Source organism: Ochlerotatus camptorhynchus, unplaced genomic scaffold (genome assembly GCF_037179485.1).
Source record: "Ochlerotatus camptorhynchus isolate MF236.1 unplaced genomic scaffold, CSIRO-AGI_Acam_v1.1 ptg000222l, whole genome shotgun sequence".
Lineage (NCBI taxonomy): Eukaryota > Metazoa > Arthropoda > Insecta > Diptera > Culicidae > Ochlerotatus > Ochlerotatus camptorhynchus.
This window is the reverse complement of record NW_027040712.1, coordinates 1,335,974-1,357,965: the sequence shown is the minus strand read 5'-3', so window position 1 is coordinate 1,357,965 and position 21,992 is coordinate 1,335,974. Positions and strand designations below refer to the sequence as shown.

General features: G+C 38.1%; 1 protein-coding gene across 3 annotated transcripts in view; it reads left to right on the top strand.

Annotated features, from left to right (window-relative positions):
* Dpp10 (Dipeptidyl peptidase 10) overlaps positions 1-21,992 on the top strand; it is a 587,790-nt gene that overhangs the window by 235,011 nt on the left and 330,787 nt on the right. For 2 of the 3 annotated variants that reach the window (XR_010517761.1, XM_065225205.1), the window contains exon 1: positions 13,470-13,834. The exons of the other annotated variant lie outside the window; for it this stretch is intronic. Coding sequence is in view for 1 of the 2 variants with exons in the window: in XM_065225205.1 (XP_065081277.1) it covers positions 13,796-13,834 (39 nt within the window). In the remaining variant the exon portion in view is untranslated. Of the gene's footprint in view, positions 1-13,469; positions 13,835-21,992 lie in introns of those variants that run through there. 3 annotated transcript variants of the gene reach the window in all.

Genomic DNA, 21,992 nt, shown 5'->3' with positions numbered 1-21,992 from the left:
CGGTTTCATAAAAAGTGGAAAATACTGTCAAACATCCATAAATATGGGTATTTTTGAAATTATGTTGATGTCAAGAGCCTGGAAATATATATCCGACGCAATTTTGAAATCCAAGATGATGGCTTCCAGTTTCATAAAAGTGGGAAAAACTGACAAATACTCATCAAAATGTGTTTTCAGAACAAAGACGACGTGTAAATGTCGAAAATACCCATATTGTAGGGTATACCACTTTTTCTGAACTCAATGATTCCAAAATGGCTTTAGATATCAATTACTGGTATCTACATGCCGTCCCCGTTCCAAAAATACCCATATATTAGGGTATTTACTACTTTATCTGAACCCAATGACTGCCATATTGGATTTCAAAATGACGTCGGACATTAATTTTTGACATCTACACGTCGCCCAACAAACATTGGAAGCAGAATATGAGCTTATTCAGGCAAAAATATACTTCTTCAGCTAATAAATTACTTATTCAGCCTTTAATCAGCACAAATTGTTTGTTGAGCGTCCCCGTTTCGAAAATAATATTTTAAGAAAAAAAAAAACGAAACGAATTATTCGTTGCAATTTCGAAAGAATTCTCGAACTTTTCCCTTTATACGACCCATCAACGCACAACGGTCTCGTCCACTGTTTTGGCGATTTTATCCCATCAATTTTTCATCTGAGCTGCTGATGACTGTACCTGTCAACTTCAGTTTCCTCTTCATCATTGCATAGTAGTTTTCAACGGACGCAGCTGGGGACAATTGGGTGGATTGAAGATTTTCGGAACAAACTTCCCGGCTGTAGTGACAACTCGCAAGATCCGGCCAAAATGTCACCGGGCCAGACTGGATGAAGGGCAGAATTGGCTTCTGAATACACTTGTGATTTTGTAAACCTCTGAGTTCATAATTTTCTCAGTAACGAAAATCTTTGTCTTCTGGCCGCAGCTGCAAATTCCCTAACAGATCATATATTTGAGTGTGAATTTATCCACAAAAACAAGTTTGAATCTGCCAAGGACACCTCCTCGAGCCTTCGCCTTGTAAAATGTTGGTCCTGAAAGCTGTCCGAAGTCAGCCTTTACATAGGTTTCATCATCCATAAGTATGCACCCACCGGACTTGGTCAGCAGGTTGTCATACAGCTTTAGAGCACGGGTTCTATCTACGGTAGTCTGCTTGAGTGATCGATTTGGTTGCCTACTGGCGCGATATGCCTGTAAGCCTTTGCGGGCGGTATCATACTTTTTACTCAAATCGCGATCGGTCATACCCGGGTTGCCTCACGACCTTTCCATGGAGCAGCCGTTTGGCAGTTCCACTCCAGCGTTTGCTTTGAGGCTTCCGATTAGTCATCAAGGTTTCCCTGTACGTGTTGAGCACGCTCCATATGGTGTTTTTAGGAAAATTCAACACTTTAGCCAGCTTGGACGCGGACCACGATGGATTTTCCAGGTGACGCTCCTCTTGCATGATGTCCATCTCCAAAATAAGAACGTTTTATGAATACAATGTTATTATTATCTTTGTTTTCAATAAATATACGTCAAAAGATTCCGAAAACGACCACTAGGAGCTATGTTATAAGCAAAATAGTTTGTTCCATTACTCAATTACTTTTTTCTTGCTCAAACGGTGCGATGTGCTCTATCCTACCCTACTAATCTTCTTTGATTTGCTCTGAAGCGGTCCAGATTGAACCCAAGTGGCCACCGGATATTTGTTCAAAGCGAAAAAATCAGTTTTCTTTCGCTGTGAGATCCTTATTCTCGCTACCACTTCGAACCTTTAAGTGCATACATATCAGCTTCCACGACACGTACCACAATGTTACTCCCGTTTGCTGCGCTACAGCATACATGCAGTAGCAATTTCAGGTGATTTGTGTAATTGAAAATTACAGGTGGAAGTGTATTTATAGCCTACGTGGTGGCCATTTGTGAACGCTACAAGGAATCACCATAACTGTAACTGATCCTCATTTGCATTGTCGTCAGAAGTGGTTGGGATTATTCAGCCGTGTATTTTGGATAATTAATAATCCAAATGGATCCTTGTTGCTGAGCATGACAATACAATAAAAATTATGGAACTACTTACTACTTAGACTGAACGCAAGAAGTATGAAAAAATCCAAAATGGCAGATTCGGCCATTTTCCTAATATCCTGAACCGGTTCCGGGAAGCCTCGTATGGTCAAAAAGGCGTATTTGGCTAGATAAAAATGTTTGAGCTTAAGTCATAAGATTTAGGTAAATGGAGTCTTCGAGAAGGTTTTTGTATATTTGTTGGCCATCTTTTGATGTTCGATGTTATTTAAAGTAACGTTGTTGAAGTGTTCTAAAGGGTGTTCAATAAGTTCGATTACAACTTTTCATCGTTGTGTAGGTGCGCACCATGTGCAGTCTGAGTATTGGTATTGGTGTCAGCTTTAGCCTCATATATAGGCTAACCAACGCGCACGGTGTCGACTTGCTGTCATTTGTGGTTTATTTACCACGCACGATGAAGGAGTACCGCGACGTCGTAGTAAAGTTGTTTGCGAGAGTAAACGACCCGGCGATATATCCCGGCGGTTGAAATCCCACGGGGTGAAGCTGAATTTCATCGATACCACCATCTGTCAGTACCAGGAGACGGGCTCGACCAAGGACCGTGCGAGATCCGGGCGGCCGCGTTCGGCGAGGTCATCAAGGTGGTGAGGGAGCGGGTTCGACGAAAAATGAACCGCTCGATCCGGAAGACCGCTGCTGACCTGGATGTGTCGATCGAGACTGCCCACACCATCATGACGAAGGACGTGGGATACAAGCCGTACAAAAAAAACGCAAGGTTCACGGGGTAGCGGAGGCTACAACGAAGAAGAGGCTGGACAGAGCCAAACTGATACTTTCGCGGCACGCAGCTCAGAGTTCGTGTTTTCTGATGAGAAACTCTTTGTCTTGTAACAGCCGCACAATATCCAAAATGATCGGCTGTGAGCGCCGACGTTGGCCTGCATCCCCCCGTCGGGGGGGGGGGGGGGTATCCAGGCGTGGGAAGGCGAGAAAACATGAAAATCAACGCCGTGTACTATTAGACCGAGGTTCTGGAGAATGTTGTGGCCCCGATACTTCGGGACCTCTATGGGAAGGATCATTACGTCTTTCAACAGGACGGCGCTGCGGTCCACACGGCGAATATCGTCCAAGCGTGGTGTCGGGAGAATTTGACTGATTTTCTCGATAAGACTTTGTGGCCTCGCAGCACTCCGGACCTTATTCTCCTGGACTTTTATCTATGGTCGTATATGATGGCCAAGCAGAACGAACATCAAGTGAGCACTATGGACCAATTTAAGAAGCTAATTTCCAAGATCTGGGACGAGATGCCGATCGACCAGGTGCGTACCATGTGCGATTCTTTTGAAAAACGTCTCAAGCTCGTCATATAGCACAAAGGGGAGGGGAGGAGGTTGTGCTCCCAGCTAATATGTCGAAAAGGTTCTTAATAAACATTTCTTCAATAAAAATTGACTATGAAAAGAATATCTTTTAATTTCATTTTTTTACTCATATTTACACAAAGTGTATTCGAACTTATTGAACATCCTGTATGTCGAATGGTTCTCGTTTAATACTGGTTTTCAAAAGGTCACTAAAGGTGACCAATATATAATCAGTTTTTTTACATAAATATCCCGCAAATAATTAAGCTAATTAAGAACTTTTGCTGGCGCATGTTTTTGATAAAGTAACTGAATTTGTATCTATTTATGTTGAAGGGGGATAAAATTGATTATTCGCTTTCGATTTTAGGAATAACTTGTAATCATTTCTTCCTGAGGCGGCAGTTAACATAGAAGTTACAAAAAGCATCAAGTTGAGAAACAGCATCAACCGTATGCTCTTTACTAAACAATGGGACATATCGCCTCGTTGCAAGTGGGGCAAATTACCCGTGGGTGAACCAAAATAAGAAATTAATAGTTTTATAGCACATTTAACATTTCGTGCCATTTTTTTTTAACTTCACTTTATGCATTACAATAAATAGAACAACCCGGTCCGACTCACCCTGGTATATACAAGGTGAAGAAAGCCCTGTTGTATGTGTTGGTAGAGGGAAAAATAACTTTTCGGGAGACGATGGTGACGACGTTATAACACTCGAAAGCAAAATTGCGAAATAAGAAGTAAAACAAATCCTAGCTAATTTGCATGATGATATTGCTTGATAGTATTCTTTTGTTAGTTGCTGGGAAATATCAGCTACCGATTTGTTTTTGTATGATACCTCCTTACTTGAAAACAGGGAAAAACTCAAAATCAGGTTGATGTTTCATGGCATACAGTGTGATAATTAAATAATCAATCAATTATCTAAACATTTAGTGGCAGACCATTCATAAATTTTGGAAACATATATAAATTCTATAATCCATATTGAATTTCCTATGCAAGCGCCGATCGAAACAATCGTTATGACGTCACTACAAGGGTGATTGAGTGAGCGAAAGAAACGATTCGTGCGAAGCGGAGGGCCGAGTGAAAAACGATGTGCTCCAATACATTCAGGCCTACAATTCCTCACCGACTAGCTTTATAATCGCGTTAATGCTTATCGCAACGACAAACTTATTTATTAATTATAAATTCTAGACACTTGACACCTGTCAAACTTGCATAGTAGAGTTCTCTCACTAATTACTAGGATTGTCCATCATTGTACCATTTCAATAAACGTTATATTCAAGGCGAGTGTTTTGCCCTGGTGGGGCGTTTTATACACTCCTACCCTATATCTTGACATTTGAAATAAATGTTGGCAAAAATAAATATCCCGATTATGGCAACAGATAAAAGTAAAGTAGATTGCTAAAAATGAAATAAACGAAACATAACTGCACCAGTAGGATGAAGGAAACCTCGCAAACGTATTATTGAGCTAAAGGAAGAACCAAAGAAACGATTCGCATTGAACTTGACGTGTGCTGACAGGCAGACGGTAAAATCGATACCGTCCGCTGCCACTTCTACTAAATATGTTTCTATTCGTAAAGGAAAGATCAATACATCACTTCCGTACGTACAAAAAGACAAACAGTCGGTGTGTGTGTTCAAGTTGTCAGCCTTGAATGATTCCAAAGTAAACGGAATCGGATAAAAATATACGTACGAAACTGAAGCAATGTATTGCCGACCATTCCTAAGCAGACGTCATTTTTCAAGAGCAGAATACGCTCGGTAGGAAACCCGACTGTAATCCTCCATTTACTCTGATTGATGGCATATGCGGAACAAAAGCTTTCACGAAGCAGCAAAACAAGCTACCCTCTTCCTTTCTTTGCAGTGATAAACAAAATGAAATACCGTTATTAGAATATACACGTGGGCACAAGAGGCCATAGAGTCGACCTGTCTACATACCAAGGGTCACACGTACGATTCTCTTACATTCCGGGAAATCTCGGTGGAATACCGGTTCCATGCGGCCACCTAATGCTACGCGAGACGATCCAGCCCGCGGCAACCACGGGAAGAATCTCGCCTTTCACTCGCTGATTCAAAAGCGACACCCACTCAGACTGAATGAGAATAGCTACCTACCTGGCTGGCATAATAATTCATCCACTTCAAGGGTGTTTACACTTAGCTCAAACATACATTCTCAGAGGACAATTCCGCCCATGAGAAGAAGGTTGATGTTTGCCGAATGGGTAAATGCTATTTGTATGATATGCTACTGGCATTGTATGGCATTGACGCAATTTGAGTTTTGAACAGATTTGTCATGTTACAAAAATGTGATTAATGTTTGCCTGTCACATTTATCCAGCGTTCAAAAACAGGGTTTTTATTTATAACATCAGTTATGTGTGACTTACACTACCCGTCAAAAGTATGGAATCGATTAAAATAGTATTGCAAAACTCATATTGAATATTGGCATTACCTTGAAAAGACACCCCACGTATTAGTATTCTCTTTGGGTGATGCTAAACTTTTCAAAGTGATGCAGTATTCAATTGATTTTTTTTTTCGAAATGTGAATTGCAAGAGCCTTGCAGACAGTTTGCAAGCAAAATGCTAGCAGCGAACAGTAGCATTCTCAAGTTATTGTTGTTGACGGTATTACTATTGCTCTATACTCCTATGGAAAATCTCATAGTTCATATACAGAGATGCTGAATTTTTGGAAATAATTTAATAATAATTTAATATAAAATTTGTCACCATGATATTCAATGAGTTTTCTCGTATTTATCTTTGTTAGTATACTAAACCACATGCTGGTAAAATGTAATATAAGCAGAAAGTTTCAAAGTTTGCCAAGAAATACATGATTTGGCAAGCGATCTGCTCATGTGGCAAACGGAGTGCACTGTTTGTTACTACCGGGACTGTAAACGGGGAGATCTACCTCAAGAAGTGTATACAGAAGCGTCTACTTTCTCTGTTGAAGCAACACGAGGGCCTTACGATCTTCTGGCCGGATCTAGCTTCGTGTCACTATTCAAATGTTGTCCTGGAGTGGTACGTAGCCAACTTTCGTACCCAAGGACATGAATCTGCCCAACGCACCGCAAGTAAAGCCCATCGAAAAAATACTGGGCTATTATGAATCAGGCACTACGGAAGCATCCCACGCTATGTCTAAAGGCAGTTTTTTGCAACATTCATGTACCTCAGATTTTTCTTCACAGGATGTTAGTGTTGATCCGAACAAACAAATCTGAGATGGTTTTAAAATATTTTATCTTGGGTTTTTTGAGAAAACGTGTTTTGAAGTTTACAGAGCCGATTATGAAGACGCATATGAGGGATTCCATCCAGAATGAGCTGAAAAAACCTTAAATCGTGCTCGACCCTCTTCGATTTGAATGATACTTTGCCCATATTTTTAGTATGATAGACCAAGTATTTTCCGCAGGAGAGGAGACCCTTTTGACTCAAGGATAATTTTTGAAAGGGGCCTATGTGTTTTTGTGTTTAGTATATGATTATAAAAATCATTTCAAAAGATAGTGCTCATATCGATAAACTTCCTAAATATAACCGTTTTCGAGATATTTCAAATTTACTTTCATCAAAATCATTTTTTTGTAGAAAATAAGCCATTTCCATAAGTTAATCATGATTCTCCATCAGCATTGATAAGTTTAGCAAGATACACATATATTTACCTTCAATTTGTCTTTTGACGATTGAACGATCAGACAACCCGTTTAGAATTTACAGGTGAAATGAAAACACTATTATTTTAAATATAGAAACCAACACAAGTTAAGTTGCACTTATTTTCATTATCAAGCGTAGTTTCATCCTATTTAAGTTGGTAATATTGATGTACCTATCCATCTTATTATTTTAGGTACATTATAATGTCTTCCATGGCATTCCAAAAAAGCTTCTCTGTTAGAGTAGCTTCAATACCAAAACAATATTTATACCTGAATATCCAAAATGGTACCTACGTTTGTATATAAGCATGACCATCCTTTTGAAAACAGACATCACTAAAAAAATCTTTTTGAGTGAACAAGTATAATTTGAATATGGAATTCAAGAAGGTCGAGTGTTGCAAGCCGTTTCCTAAGCCGGTGTTCGTCAAAGCTTCGTAAATTATCCGAAAATTTGATTGAAAAACATAAGTTCCTAGAGTGGAAATTTAATTTGGATACATCTCTATCAATCTGTGATACGTGTCGCTTGAATTTAAATAGAATCGAACCATGTGCTGAAAATCTGGAACTAGTAGTGCAACCGTCAGTCATGGACATCGCGGAGCCGCAGCCATCTAAATCTCGACATGGCCTCGAAGAAATACTATCAACTACGTCAATAACAACAGCATCATCTCAGGATAGTGAAGAGCAACAATTTTCCAGGACGCATAATATTGAGCTATTCAACAAGGGCATAGCTGGTATCAACGTATCGCCAATATCGACAAAAGAATTCCAGAATGTTAACTATCCCCGGAGAAAGTATATGGACATTACCAATGGCATTAAGAAACGCATCTTCGGTTTTCAAGCGGAAGAAGATGACCTGGAGCAACTAAAATTGAAAGCTGCGGAACACAATGAGATGATCGGACAACTGAAGGAGAGATTTTCTGATCCAGGTTCATCGAGAGACGATCAAATAAGGATTCTGACGATTTTGCCGAAATCTTGGTCAACGCAAACGGTAATGGACGAGTTTGAAACAAAGAAATACATTCTATTGCAAGCTCGATGCTTGGCAAACGGGAAAGGAGTATTGGCCACCCCCAACAAAAGGTTAGGACACGGTTTGGATCCCGAAATTAAAAACGAGGTATTGCAGTTCTTCGAAAGCGACCAGATAAGCAGAGCCACGCCAGGACTAAACGATTACGTTTCAGTGAAGAAGGAAGGTAAGAAGATTCATATTCAAAAGCAACTTTTAGTTTGTACATTGCGAGAAGCTTTTATTAAATTTCAAGAAGTTAGTAAAAATAGCTTTGGATTTAGTTCATTTGCAGCACTAAAACCAAAGCATTGCAAGGAACAGGGTATGTCTGAAATATGTTTTGAACAATGGGTTTCAACTGATCGATGTAGTTTAGAGAAACTTGTAAAACCAGTAGATGGATTTGTTCGTTATTTTTGCGAAAAGTTGGATAAACTGGTATCCCATGATTATATTAAAACTCAGCAGTCTAGTTTCTTGAGAAATACAAAAAATACTCTTAAAATGGAGAAGTTGACATAATTTGTGATTTTTCCGAAAATTATTCATTTGTTCTTCAAGATGCTGCCCAAAGTAGTTACTGGAATAATCAAAAAACTACTATTCATCCTTTTTGCATTTATTATTCAGAATCAGGTATAATTAAAAATTTAAGTTTGAACGTAATCTCTGAAGTTTTAAAACACGATACAATTGCGGTGCAAGTATTTATTTCAAAATTAATTACAAAAATACAAGTAAAAAAAGCGATGTTTATGTCTGATGGAGCTGCATCCCAATATAAAAATTGCAAAAATTTTGCAAGTCTTTGTAAATTTAAAACGAAGTACAATATTGATGTTGAATGGCACTTTTTTGCAACTTCGCATGGCAAGGGACCATGTGACGCGATTGGTGGCACATTAAAACGAATGACAAGGAACGCAAGTGTGGCTGCAGAACACGAACATCCAATCACAAGTGCAGCAGAGTTATATGCATGGGCTAACCAGAAGAATGATTATTTAACAAAAATGTCATTTTGTTTTGTGCCACAAAAGGAATACGAACAGGGGGCTGCAGAATGGAAAAGCATGTTTGAAAAGGCCAAAACGATCCCAGGTACAAGAAAATATCACTGTATTGTTCCGATTTCCGAAAATAAAATATCAGCGAAACTATTTTCAAATGACGAAGAACGCACCATTCATAACATATAAAAACCCGAATTTATCCACCTATGGTGTGATCAGACCCTTCTTACTTATTCAAGTTTATTTATTTTATTGTCATTATCAGTGACCAAGCCCCCCACCCCCATGTCATCCAGTGACGCTACGCCACTGCCTGGGGGTACCCGGAATATATCCGGGTGTAGTCTATTTGGCGAGGCTACCAATCACCTTATCACCGTATTTGAATGTGATTTAATGGGTTTCAATTCAATTCATATTCAAGCAACTTCCCGGGGAACATGTCCAAGTGTGTCCAATGTGGTCTGGAACACTTAACACGACTTGCATTGATCTTATATTTGAATTCTGTAGTAATTTGATGTGTCGCATGATGGATTTAATACCTTTTCCGTTAAATCCAGCGTGAAGGCCCATATTCACCGGATCTTATTCCGGCCATATCTCCGAAACCGGTTCACCAATTCCAACACCGTTCAATAGCATTCAATGGGACCCCAAGACCTATCATTTGGCGCCAAGTTTGTCCAAATCGGTTGAGCGGTTGCTGAGAAACGTGAGCGCATTCATTTCGTTACATACACACATACACACATACACACATACACACACACACACAGACATGTTCCGATCTCGTTGAGCTGAGTCGAATGGTATATGACACTCGGCCCTCCGGGCCTCGGATCGATAGTCGGTTTTTCAAGTGATATCTATACCCTTCTTTGTAAGAAGGGTAAAACATGCCAATCAAAAATTCATCAAATAAAAATATATCCAATGAAAAGGTTTATGTACAAATTATTATTATTAAAGACGATCGAAAGTAATAAATGTAAGATGCAAATAAAAACGCATGGGTATTTCATTTATTTATCTTATTTATCTTATAAGTTTAAAACCAATTTTCCAATAGTCTATTGGTGCGAGGGTAAGCTGAAGGTAAGTACATGCATATCTTGCAAAACTTATCATATTTGATGGACAATCACATATAACTTATGAAAAGGGCATATTTTCTAAAAAAAATTGATTATGATGAAAGTAAATTTGAAATATCTCGAAAACTGTTACATATAGGAAGTTTATTGGCATGAGCATTATCGTTTGAAATGATTTTTATAATTATATACTGACATCAAACTGAGCATTTTGCCGTAAATAATGCAAGTTTCAAAAATGCCTTAAAAGTTTCTCTTTGAAAAACTTTTTTATTAAAAGTTTGTTCATCCTAGAGTTGTTTTCAAGACTTCTGCTTTCTATTAAAGTTTTTATACAATATATATAAAAAAATCAAACATACGTTTTTTTTTGTTTTTTGAATTTTGAGGTTTATTTAAATTTTTTTTTTGTAAAAAAACGAAAATAAAATTCCGTGTATATTTTTTTTTATAAAGCCTTATTAGTTTCCTACAGCTCCTTCTTAGTAATTTTTTTTTCTACAACCAACTGTTTTCGAACTACATTTTTTTAAAGTATGTGTGCAAAAACACATAGGCCCTTTTCAAAAATTACCCTTGAGTCAAAAGGGTCTCCTCTCCTGCGGAAAATACTTGGTCTATCATACTGAAAATATGTGCCATGTATCATCCAGATCAAAGATGGTCAAGTTTGGTGACTAACCGATTTGGCGTGGAATTGGTCTATATGGACCATAGCATGCTATAATTACAAATGGCATCAAAATCCGATTTTTAAAAAAACATTTAAACATGTGAAATGTTAAAATCTCGTAGGTTTTTTTACACGTTTTTTTTTCACACGGTACGTATCTCCCTTTAAAAAAAGACCTGAGTGTAGTTAAAGCTCAAAAGCCTTTCCAGCGCTTAAAAAATGTGGAATAATTTTGATCACAAATTCGGAAAAAGCTCATAAACTTGCTAAGCAATTCGAGAATTACCTAAATTTCAGTTTGGGTCTTACTAGTCCTATTGATTATCAGGTTCTATCGGGAAAATATTGTTGATGATTACTGCTAAAATCATCTAAAATCTATAGCTAAAAAAATTCAAAATATGAAAGCTCAATGTTATGGCGGATTTTTTTTTTATGTTCATCGAAAAAAACTCCCAGAGAGTAGCTTGTCTGTCTTGGTAAAACTATGTAAAAGCAATATTCTTATACCTGTTCCTTACATCTTGAACCCTACATAAAATCAGTATTAGCAACAGGAGCTGGACATTTCTCCAAAGGACGTTTCGGCAAAGAACGTTTTGCCGAATTGGTTATTTTGCCGAAGGTCATTGCACCGAATGGGTCATTTCATCGAAGAGCAAGCCATTTGCTACGGTTTTGAACTTTTCTCAAAGCTCAGTAAATTTTGAAACCAGTCTCGAATAAGAAGGTTCGATTTTTTCAACCTGGCACGCTATTCATATGTAATGCTTCCTTCTTTTGAACAATTTTTTTTTTGAATTTTTTTTTAAATAATCAATGTATTTGTAGAAATGTTTCCTTCTTTCAAACATGTCTGGTTCTTACGAGTTGTGCTGATTTTGTTATTATCTAAATAATAGATATTTATGATTTAAACGAATTCGTCCTGTTTAAATGAGTAGTTCTATCGAAAAGTACTGATTTTGGAATTTTCTAAATAATCCACAAATATCTATTATTTAAATGCGCTCCAAATTAATTTTAATTCTATATGGCTTCATGATTAAAATTCGGCGCAACACATCAATATCCTACTTTGTCAATTTGCTTGACTATTTAGTGGACTGCTAGATCGGAGTAAGAACTAGGAGGTAGGAACTAGAAGGTAGGACATCAATAAACATAACAAGTTTAATCTTAAACAGACAGAACTCTAAGGGTGCTAAGTTCTTGGAAAATGTTTTGAACAAGCACGCTTCTTGGCAACTGGCTACCGATTTTTTAATGAAAGCATCCAAACTGGCTTTGGTGAAGAAAAATCCGAGGTACATGAATGTTAAATAATCCGCCACTTAGGACACGGCGCTGCTCTCACGTTCATTCATCGATACAGTGGCGACGGAGTTTAAAATGACAATAATTTAGCTCCATGCAACTTTTCCGTATTTAACGACCAACTTGTTTCAAAAAATGGTATTCCTTCACCTCGTGTAAGCCACGAGTATTCGATCGGCGTTCTACTAGCTTTAGTCATAAGAAATCTTGTTAATGTACATTGAACTACGGCTCCGCAAAGCTAAAGCAATTAAGCCTTGGCAAATAACAAAAAACGAATTAACGAAAACCCCAAAAAAAAAAATCTTTTCATTCACCAACCCAATATTTCGCTTAAAAGAATCCATTGGAGTAGCAGATTGCTTTCGGAAATGTCTGTACGTATGGGAATAAAAGAGATGAATGAAATAATTTTAAGCACGGTAAACCGTAACGTAACAGTAGCAACGTTTGTGATGCTTGCTTCCAAAGGATAAGATGCTTGAATGAAAAATGAAGAAGAATTCCCTCGGGGAACTTCATCATTGTGAGGAATCGTTCCTTCAATGCCGTACAAACTTGGTAGCGTATTTTTTTTTTTTGAGTTCGCATGAGCAAACCTTAATTATTCTTTGCAAAAAATTGCTTTCATTTAGATAGGTAAACAATCAATTCGGTTATTCTGGATGAAGAGTTTGCTTTGAAATCTTCCACATATTATAATGATCCGTTGATCTTGTTTCCTAGGCAAAATTTAACTTCATAAAAATAAATAATTTGCCTACAAACACATCAACATAACTCGAAGCGAAAACGCATCCCTCAGCCTAGAAAGCATTGCACATCAACCTTGAAACTCCCTGCACGTACTTTCTCATCCTCCGCATATTGCGCTGGTGTAGCACTTGTAGCTGCTACCCATGGTCGATAATTGTTGCACGTGAATACCTGTAGCTCGCGTGCTTGAGCTATTTCTGAAAACTGCATTTTGCACTCATGTGGGTAAATTTTCCCTACTAAGCAGACAAAGCATAACGAGAAAAAAAATCCCACATTATGGTGAAAGTACGACAAATGTATCGCGCCAACGATGGAACGATGGTGGTCGGCAGCAGCAGTTCCATGTGCTGTTCTAATCCTCCCACACTGCAATTTGCATTTTTGTTTCCCACCAGCTCATTCGACTGCATGTTAGTTTTTTGTTGCATCGTCCATTCAGTCGAAAAGCATCCGTTTTTGCAAAAGGAAACTATCGCATTCAGGAGGAAAGTGGCTGCTTTCCCGTCCACGTTTCCTCTCGAAAACCTATAACTCCTGTAATAACGGTACAATTCATGAGGGAAAACAAAATTCGGCTGATGTGAGCTGCAATTAATGTCAATTTAAGGACCATGGTCAATGTAGTGTTTTGAATGTTTCAACAGTTGTCAGGAAGCGCAAATATAACCCAAATCGTTTTGTGGATGCGGTGAATGCAATGCTAAAGGGATTAAGTGGTGTGTATTAGTAGTCTGAAGGTATGGACTATTTTAGAGTTCAACATCAGCTGGATTTACAGGTATGTTTACCGTGTCAATTATGTCGCTAATTATTTTGAATAGAGAGAAAATTTACATGGCAAGCAAATTTGAACTAACCGAAAATGGTTTCAATGTGATTGCTCGAAGAATGAATATCAAAACCACTTGCCGCGTGTTGCTACAGCTCAAGTCCCCAGGTGTGTTTGTTGGTAGTACATGAATTGTGATCAATTCGGAAAACTCATTTACATTCGTTATCATAAGCATCCCGCACGCCACCCGAGCAAAGTCTGAGATCAAAGTGAAAAATAAATTTGATGTTGTGATGATGCTGACAATGATTACTCAGGTTGCTTTCATTTTGATAGTGCTCTCAATTAGTGAAGGCAAACTGAAAATTCAATATGTTGTACATTTTTCCTGTTGAGTATCCATTTTGATGTTCATTCTCAGTTCTGTCAAAAGACACTACTGAAAACAAAACAAAAAATAAGATGTAGATCAAAAGAACTGCAAAATGAAAACAAAAGTTGATATCATATTTGTCAATCGTGAACTGAAATCAAATTATGATTTCAATTTGAAGTTAACATCAAAATTTGATTTCGATTTGCTTTGCTCGGGCAGCCAGTCAGCTAGCGCCGTCGTTGGTTGGTGATTCCACGTAGTGAACGTTTCAGAAGTACCTACGCCCGACACCTATTGGGCGTCACGTCGGGTGGCCAATGGATGACGATGAATGGTTAAGGCTCTAGTGCCACCGTACCCCGCACCGAATCGAATGTTAGGTTCATGATAGACACCGCAACAGCGAATTGGTAAATTGGAGGAATTATTAATGTAGAACCGTTCGCACACTTCGTGTTTACGGGTTCGTGGAGATTCACAAAAAAAAAGATTTAGACGAAATGTTTCAAACGAATTCATCATTCACATTGCTTTTTCTACTTGTTTGGCATCATTACGTCACTACTGGAACTTTGTGCTTGCTCCCAACTTAGTGTTCTTTGAGCACTTCCAGAGTTGCTAATTGAGTTCTTTGTGCATTAGTACAATTTTTTGGCATCACAGAAAAAAATCTGAATTTTACTGGTGATGTAAACATCCATGCATGAAAACATTCCTGCAAGTAAACTTCCTTTTCACGTAAACTAGCAGCTTGCAAGAAATGTTGCAAGCAAAGATGGGCAGTTGCATACAATATATGGAATACTGCATGACATGTCTCATACTTTTACACGATCTAAAATGTAAATATGTATGATATATGACGCTCCATTTATTTATAAGAGATGGCTAAAAATCTCTATAAAAAAGAAAAAAAAAACGCTCCATTTATGTGGATCATAGTAACGGAAGTTTACACTTTTTTTATCTGTGTAGGAATAATCATGTTCTTTGCCCAGGGTCGACTAGAAACTAGAAAAATTCCCAGACCGTACCAGAAATTGAACTCAGCCGCCTCCAGCATGGTTTTGCTTTATAGTTGCGTCTTTACCAACTGAGCTAAGGGAGGCCATTGCTACGTGTAAAGAACTACAAGTTTTTGCGCATGGATGTTAACATCACCAGGAATATTCAGATTTTTTTTCTGTTAAGTTGTATACCAAATACCAAATACAAGTTCACAAAATAAAAAAAAATAGTCAAAATTAAACATCTCACCATCATCTTACCAGCATTTTGAAAAATTATTTATGAAGTTCGCTTTGAAAGTCGGTCGAGAACGGTTGTGTTTTTTTGCTATGCTACATAATTTGATATTTTTTTTTATTTTGAGTTTGGGCAGTTTTTTCTGCTGGCATGGAGTTTATCGGTGGTCGCATTTCATTAGTTTTGTGTCCCGGGCACGATAATTTGAATTGGAAAGATTTGTGCAGATGTTTTACCTATGTATTTCTTTGGTGCGCTCTCACATCCCTTTGCTGCCAGTGTGACTCAACCACATTATTTGGTTTTTGCGATGAGTAAGGAATCAAAAATATCTCCAAATGACAAAATGACAAGCGATTAACGAACCGAATGATAAAGAAGTAGAAAGCAATAATGATATAATCTTCTTCTTTTTTTTTCATGACAAGCAGCCCGTGCCACACATCTCACTCGGTAGAAGGAAACGAGCAAATTGTTATCAAGCTGCTTCACTTTGCGAAGTCGAAGATGATACACGTGTGTTAATGGGAATTTTTTTACATTGCCTTTTCTCGATTCAGATCAAGCTATGCCCTCAACCGTGTATATTGCAACAAAGCAGGCAAGCAATATATCATTGTCCTAACAGAGCGAGTCGTAGCAACCGTTTTGTCTGTATCGTTGGTTGCTTCAAGGTGTATTCATACTTGAGCGAGAGCGAGAGTAGCGGAGCGGACTTCGGGTATTCGGGTTGCGCTCGGCTCTATAAAGATGGATTTTTTGCTACACTGTACACAAACATCATCTTCTGATCGAATGAAACCTCAGACCATTCCAAACAAAAGACCGAAATCGCTTTTTCGAATGATAGCTGCAACCGGATGACGGTTGTTTTGAAATCAAATGATTTTCCTCTCGAATACTGAATGAAACTTGTTATGAGAAGGGATAGGGCCTTCAGTTGAAATGCGTAATGATCTTTGTAGAATGACTGTCATACTAAATGGAAATGCATATGGTATTGGTTCAGCCCCATAACGCAAATCATTCAAAACGATGATGTAAATAATTCTATCGAACGTCATTTGCTGATCTGAGCTGACAAACGAGATGGAAGCATATGCATCGCTATCAGAGCTTTTACGAACAAAGGTAAAGGATGAAAACCAATGTTTGGCTAATTCGTGGTAGAGGAGGTTTTCTCCACCACGACTTTTTTTTATCCATGATGGAATGGCTTATTGTGGCTATTCAGTATGGAATTGTACATAATCAAATTATAAATCTAATTAAAAGCACTTGCATGTCACACTATTCTTAAACGTTTGTCCTCTGAGTGCCGTATGTTTTATAGCTTATTTTCAAACGAAAATCATCCTGTATTTGGATGACAGTCATATGGATGTTTATCATCTGACGACGAATTCAACCATAAGAAAATCATCCGAAATTCGAATGCATATTGTTAAAGGGCTCGAGCAATGCAATAATCATTCAAAGTATTGCGGATGTTTTGGTTCAGTGTACCACTCCACAGCGGGCTTCAAAAAATACGTTCTTGACGATATTTTTCTAGCTCCGCTTGGCGGAAATACTTGCTCTCTCACTATCTCTGCATAGCATCGGCCGAAGAGAACGAGAATTAATCATTTTGTTCGACAATTTTTCACAGAGATGGCGCTGTTCCGCTGGTAGGAAGTGATAAAAATCCCCATATAGAAATTGAGAGAAGTGGGAATAATTCGCTTTCGGTGCATATTCAGGTGAAAAAAAGTGAACGACAACCTAAAGAAATTAATCAGGGACTTTGTCGTTCAGTTTTCGCCCGGAAATTATTGTTAAACAAGCTACAATTAATTAAAAATGATATTTCCCCATACAGTTTTACCTGCTTTACTACCAGTTCCCAGAGAGCCAAAAAATTCAAATTTGAGAAAGAAAATTTGCTCTCACGACCTCAATCACTCAACATGCCATGTATTTTTTGACAGTCGATTTGTGATTTCCCTTTCACAGATTACAAAATAGAGTACCTGACACTACAAAACATGTCTGGTACCTCTATAAATGCAATTACTTTAACATTTGAAATCCCTCCTTTTTTACATATTCTGCGCAAAAGATACTTTATGTCCCGCCCCATACATGAAATTCGGTGGGAAATTCTGTAAGGAGTGAGCTATTTTGTGTGCAGAATGTGTAAAAAAGGAGGGACTTCGAATGTTAATCTAAATGCAGAGGTACCAGACATGTTTTGCACTGCAGTGTCCTCTGTGAACAATTAACGAAAAACATATTGTGCGTAGTTTTCGATAGATGTCACCGCAAACAACAGCAGTGCCATCTGATGGAACATGAATGCAGAAGCTTGGGAAAATGATTAATTGACAACATACAAAATAGGTAGATACTGCAAGACTGCCGGAGTGATTCGTGATTTAGGCGTAATTTTAGTAGAACACCCAACGAAAGACACCGAATCGGCGAATCCTGAGTGCGGAAGGGAGAGAAGTAGGTAGTTGTAATAAGTCGATATCCCTTTTAATTCATTGCACGCGCAGCTCAGCTGCAGTGCTATTTAGATGAAAGAGTGTGCAGCTTAGCTACTTCTGCATGCTACTATTGGAGACTTAATGTCTTCAGAAAAGTTGTTTATCTTGACAAAATAAACAATTCTTTTGAAGACGTCAAATTTCCACAGCCTAAGGAATCCAAGTTATATAGAGTTAAAGATAAAATATAGAATATATATTTTAACGTAGGATTACGTCTTTTGGCAACATATTGGGAGTGCTATTTAAAAAAATCAAAATCGACCGCGTTGCGAAAAGTGGTCAGGTTTTGACCACATATAACTCTGTCAATAACGGATGGATTTTAATTCTAAACAAGCAAATCGATTGGTAATTTTACTGCAAAGCAACGAAAATGAATACTTTAACAATTTTACAAATGTCCAACTGATCAAAATTATCGCCGATTGCCTGCAATATGTGGTTTCCCTAACTTAGTCGCCAAATATTGATACCGAGCACGTAATCCTACGTCAAATCTATGGTCGAGTCTTGGATGCAACCTCTTACTTTTTTTTTTTCCTTCTGTTTCGGTTTTTTTGCTTACAACCAAATAATGTTATATTATTCTCTTATGAAAATGCATTAAATAAAAAACTGTTGTCTAAAAACATTCTGGTTCAAGCAAAAATTATGCAATACTCCATAAACAAAATATAAAAATTTAAGAGTAGTATATTAAGGTTTTTTTTTTTCTTTATTTGTTTTCCGTCGATCTTGTTTTCCGTGCTGAGCACCAATGCTACCGACGCCAGGGAAGCAGCTCCCGCACCTGGACCCTACTTATCGACCCATCAACTCATGAACCGGGGACCAACGGCTTTACTTCCCATCCGAAGGAAGACGTGATCAGAGATGTTATGCCTCAGAACATCCCGGCGGCGCCGACTGGGATTGAACCCAGGCCTGCTGGGGTGAGGGGCAATTACGTTTACCACTACACCACCGGCGCCGCTAAATATATTTAGGTAATTTTGAAATTTCTTCATTTTAGTGGAACATGTTTTTTTTTTCTAAAACTTTTGCATTTTCAATGCATTAATTGAAATTGCGATTTGAAGACATGACGTCTAAGGCAAAGTTGTTTATCTTCTGAAGACGTCAAAACTCCACAGCATACTGTTTTCGAGTTAAATGCATTTAAACAATATATTTAAAATTTAAATACTTTTCACATTTTTTTTTTCTGTAATTCCAAATAATTCGAAAACAGTAGGCGGTGGAGGTTTGACGTCTTCAGAAGAGTTGTTTATTTTATCAAGATAAACAACTTTGTCTAGGACGTCAGAAAAAACACATGTTCCACTAAAATGAAGAAATCTCAAAAACATCAAAATATACCTCTTTCAAATGTTGATATTTTGTTTATCAAGCATTGCTTAATTTTTGCTGAAAATGTCAGGTTGTGCCTTTCTGCGCTTTGATAGATATTAACGTTCAGAAATCTGCTGTCAGCTGATGTTTTTTTTTTCAACAATATCTTTAAAATTTGAAGCTTAAATCAGTGAGTTTCTTCAAAAAATTCTTTATTTAATGCATCTGCATAAGAGATAAACATAACATTATTTGTTTGTCAGCAAAAAACCGCAATAGAAGGAACATTCAAATTTTTGCATTTTTTTTTTTTGTTTTCTTCAAAGCTGTGGAAATATTAAGTCTTCAAAAGAGTTGTTTATTTTTCCAGATAAACAACTTTGACAAGACAACAACAAGACAGAGAAAGAAGTTAGATTGTGGTGCCATCTTTGTGATGGTCCTTATTATGATGAGAAACTTTCCTTCGTTTCGGAGTTGTTAATTTTGATCCGCTAGATTGCATTCCTGGCCCAGTGTGCAGTGTAATCACCATACAGAAAGGCTTACAAAGTATGTCACAGTCACAGTGGTGTAGTGGTAAGCGTGACTGCTTTTTCACCCCTGGTCATGTCTTCCTTCGGAAGGGAAGTAAAGCCGTTGGTCCCGGACCATGTGTGTTGATGAATGGGTGCGATGTCTTGCGCAGGTGTGGAAGTTGCCTTCCTGCACATTCGATTGCCGTCAATGGGTGGCAATCGATGTCCGTCGGTGATCGGCACTAGATTGCGGAACAGAGACCGACGTTAAACAAAAGGAATGAAGGAATGAGGACAGTCAAATTTGAGTCACATAAACTGTAGGTCATCACGTTGCCAGAAATTTATCAAACAGTATTGACAGTGGCAGATAAACTGAGACAGAGAAACTGGCTAGTCTGATCACCAAAGTAATCAAAAGTTCTGATAACAGGTTATTTGAGGCTTAAGCAGCTTGGTTGAAGATAGAATTCTAAGCAGCCTCATTTTTAAGCAGTCTTCAAGGTTTTTGCACTTACCTCAGGAAAATGATCTTGCACCTCAGCATGAGTGCAATGTTTACGTTCAACATCGCTTGCTTCAGCGTTTGAAAAATATCGTTCGTACTCAAGCGCAGCAACCCGCCGCTAGTTTTTGGACTCAGCTTTGCTTTCCGTTGTTATTGTGTGACTGGCAAACGCGATAAATTTTCAGCGTGGTGTAAAACAAATTTTTATCCGAACATCTATTATTGGAAGGAAGTGTCAGAAATTTACATGATATCTAATGTAAACGTATATGATATGTGACGCTCTATTTATGTGCATCATATCGAACAGAAATTTATACTTACTTTTTCGAACTGTGCAGCTATCAGCTGCCATAAGTAAATTTCAACAAAACCCCTAAATAATTCTCGTACTGGTTATTTCATGTTGTGTTTCACAATTATATGAATTGGGTAATTTGGTTCATTAAATAATTCAATAAATAATTTTCTACTAAACATTGCAAAAAGAAGTGGACGAACTTTGACGTTTAGTACAGAGGACGTTTCAAATATGTCGTGCACAATATTTTCAAATTGTTAACCCCCCTCTTATGTCACGCATTTTTTCATACTTATCATGTAAGGCCCCTCCCCACTTTTTGTTCCCTCTGCATATCGTTTAACTTCATTACTATTAAAAAATAATGGATCATTCGGTTTTGCTACGGTCATTCTTGTTTTCATAGCAAGGAACCGATTTTAATTGAAATGACCATTCAAAGAGTTAGAGCACCCTCTAAAGGCACGCTCGTTTGTCAGTTAAAATCGGATTCCTGAGTAACAAAATCAAAAAAAAAATGACACCGATATTGACCATGCATCAGTACCCTGTCTCAACCACTTCACCAACTTCACTGATGTGCATTTCGTAAGCATTCTCTCATACACACACCTCAACAACGGTTTTGTCCGCACATCGTTTGCTTCAGCGTTTAAAAAACATCGTTCGTATTCAAGTGCAGCAAACAGGCGTTGGCGATGGAAAGAATGATTTTTTTTTTCTTGGATTGTTTTCCGTCGGATCTTGTTTTCCGTGCTGAGCAGCAATGCTACCGACGCCAGGAAGGCAGCTCCCTATCGACCCATCAACTCATGAACCGGGGATCAACGGCTTTACTTCCCTTCCGAAGGAAGGCGTGATCAGAGATGTTATGCCTCAGAACATCCCGGCGGCGCCGACTGGGATTGAACCCAGGCCTGCTGGGGTGAGAGGTAATCACGCTTACCACTACACCACTGGTGCCGCTGCGCTGGGAACTTGGTCGGAACTTTGCTGTGACCATGTTTTCAACCCTACCTGAAGTTCCTATGAAGGGCTTACACGGAGAATAAATTATAGCAGACGCAATTATTTTTTCCGGTAAAAATAACTATATAGTTCAATTGTTTTAGAGATAACCCGAAACTATAGTTGATTTGACTATATATAGAGGGCAACAACTATAGTCCACAGTTGGCTCCTCGGTTGGCTCAACTATATTTTTGAGTAGATGAACAAACGTTAAACTTCAAAATACAACTATGTTTTAGTTGATTCAAGAAAACTATTGTTAGGAAAGCGAAATTTTACAATGTTCATTAAACGAACTGCTCTTCATTATCGACATATTAAGGAAGTTTGTTTTGCTTC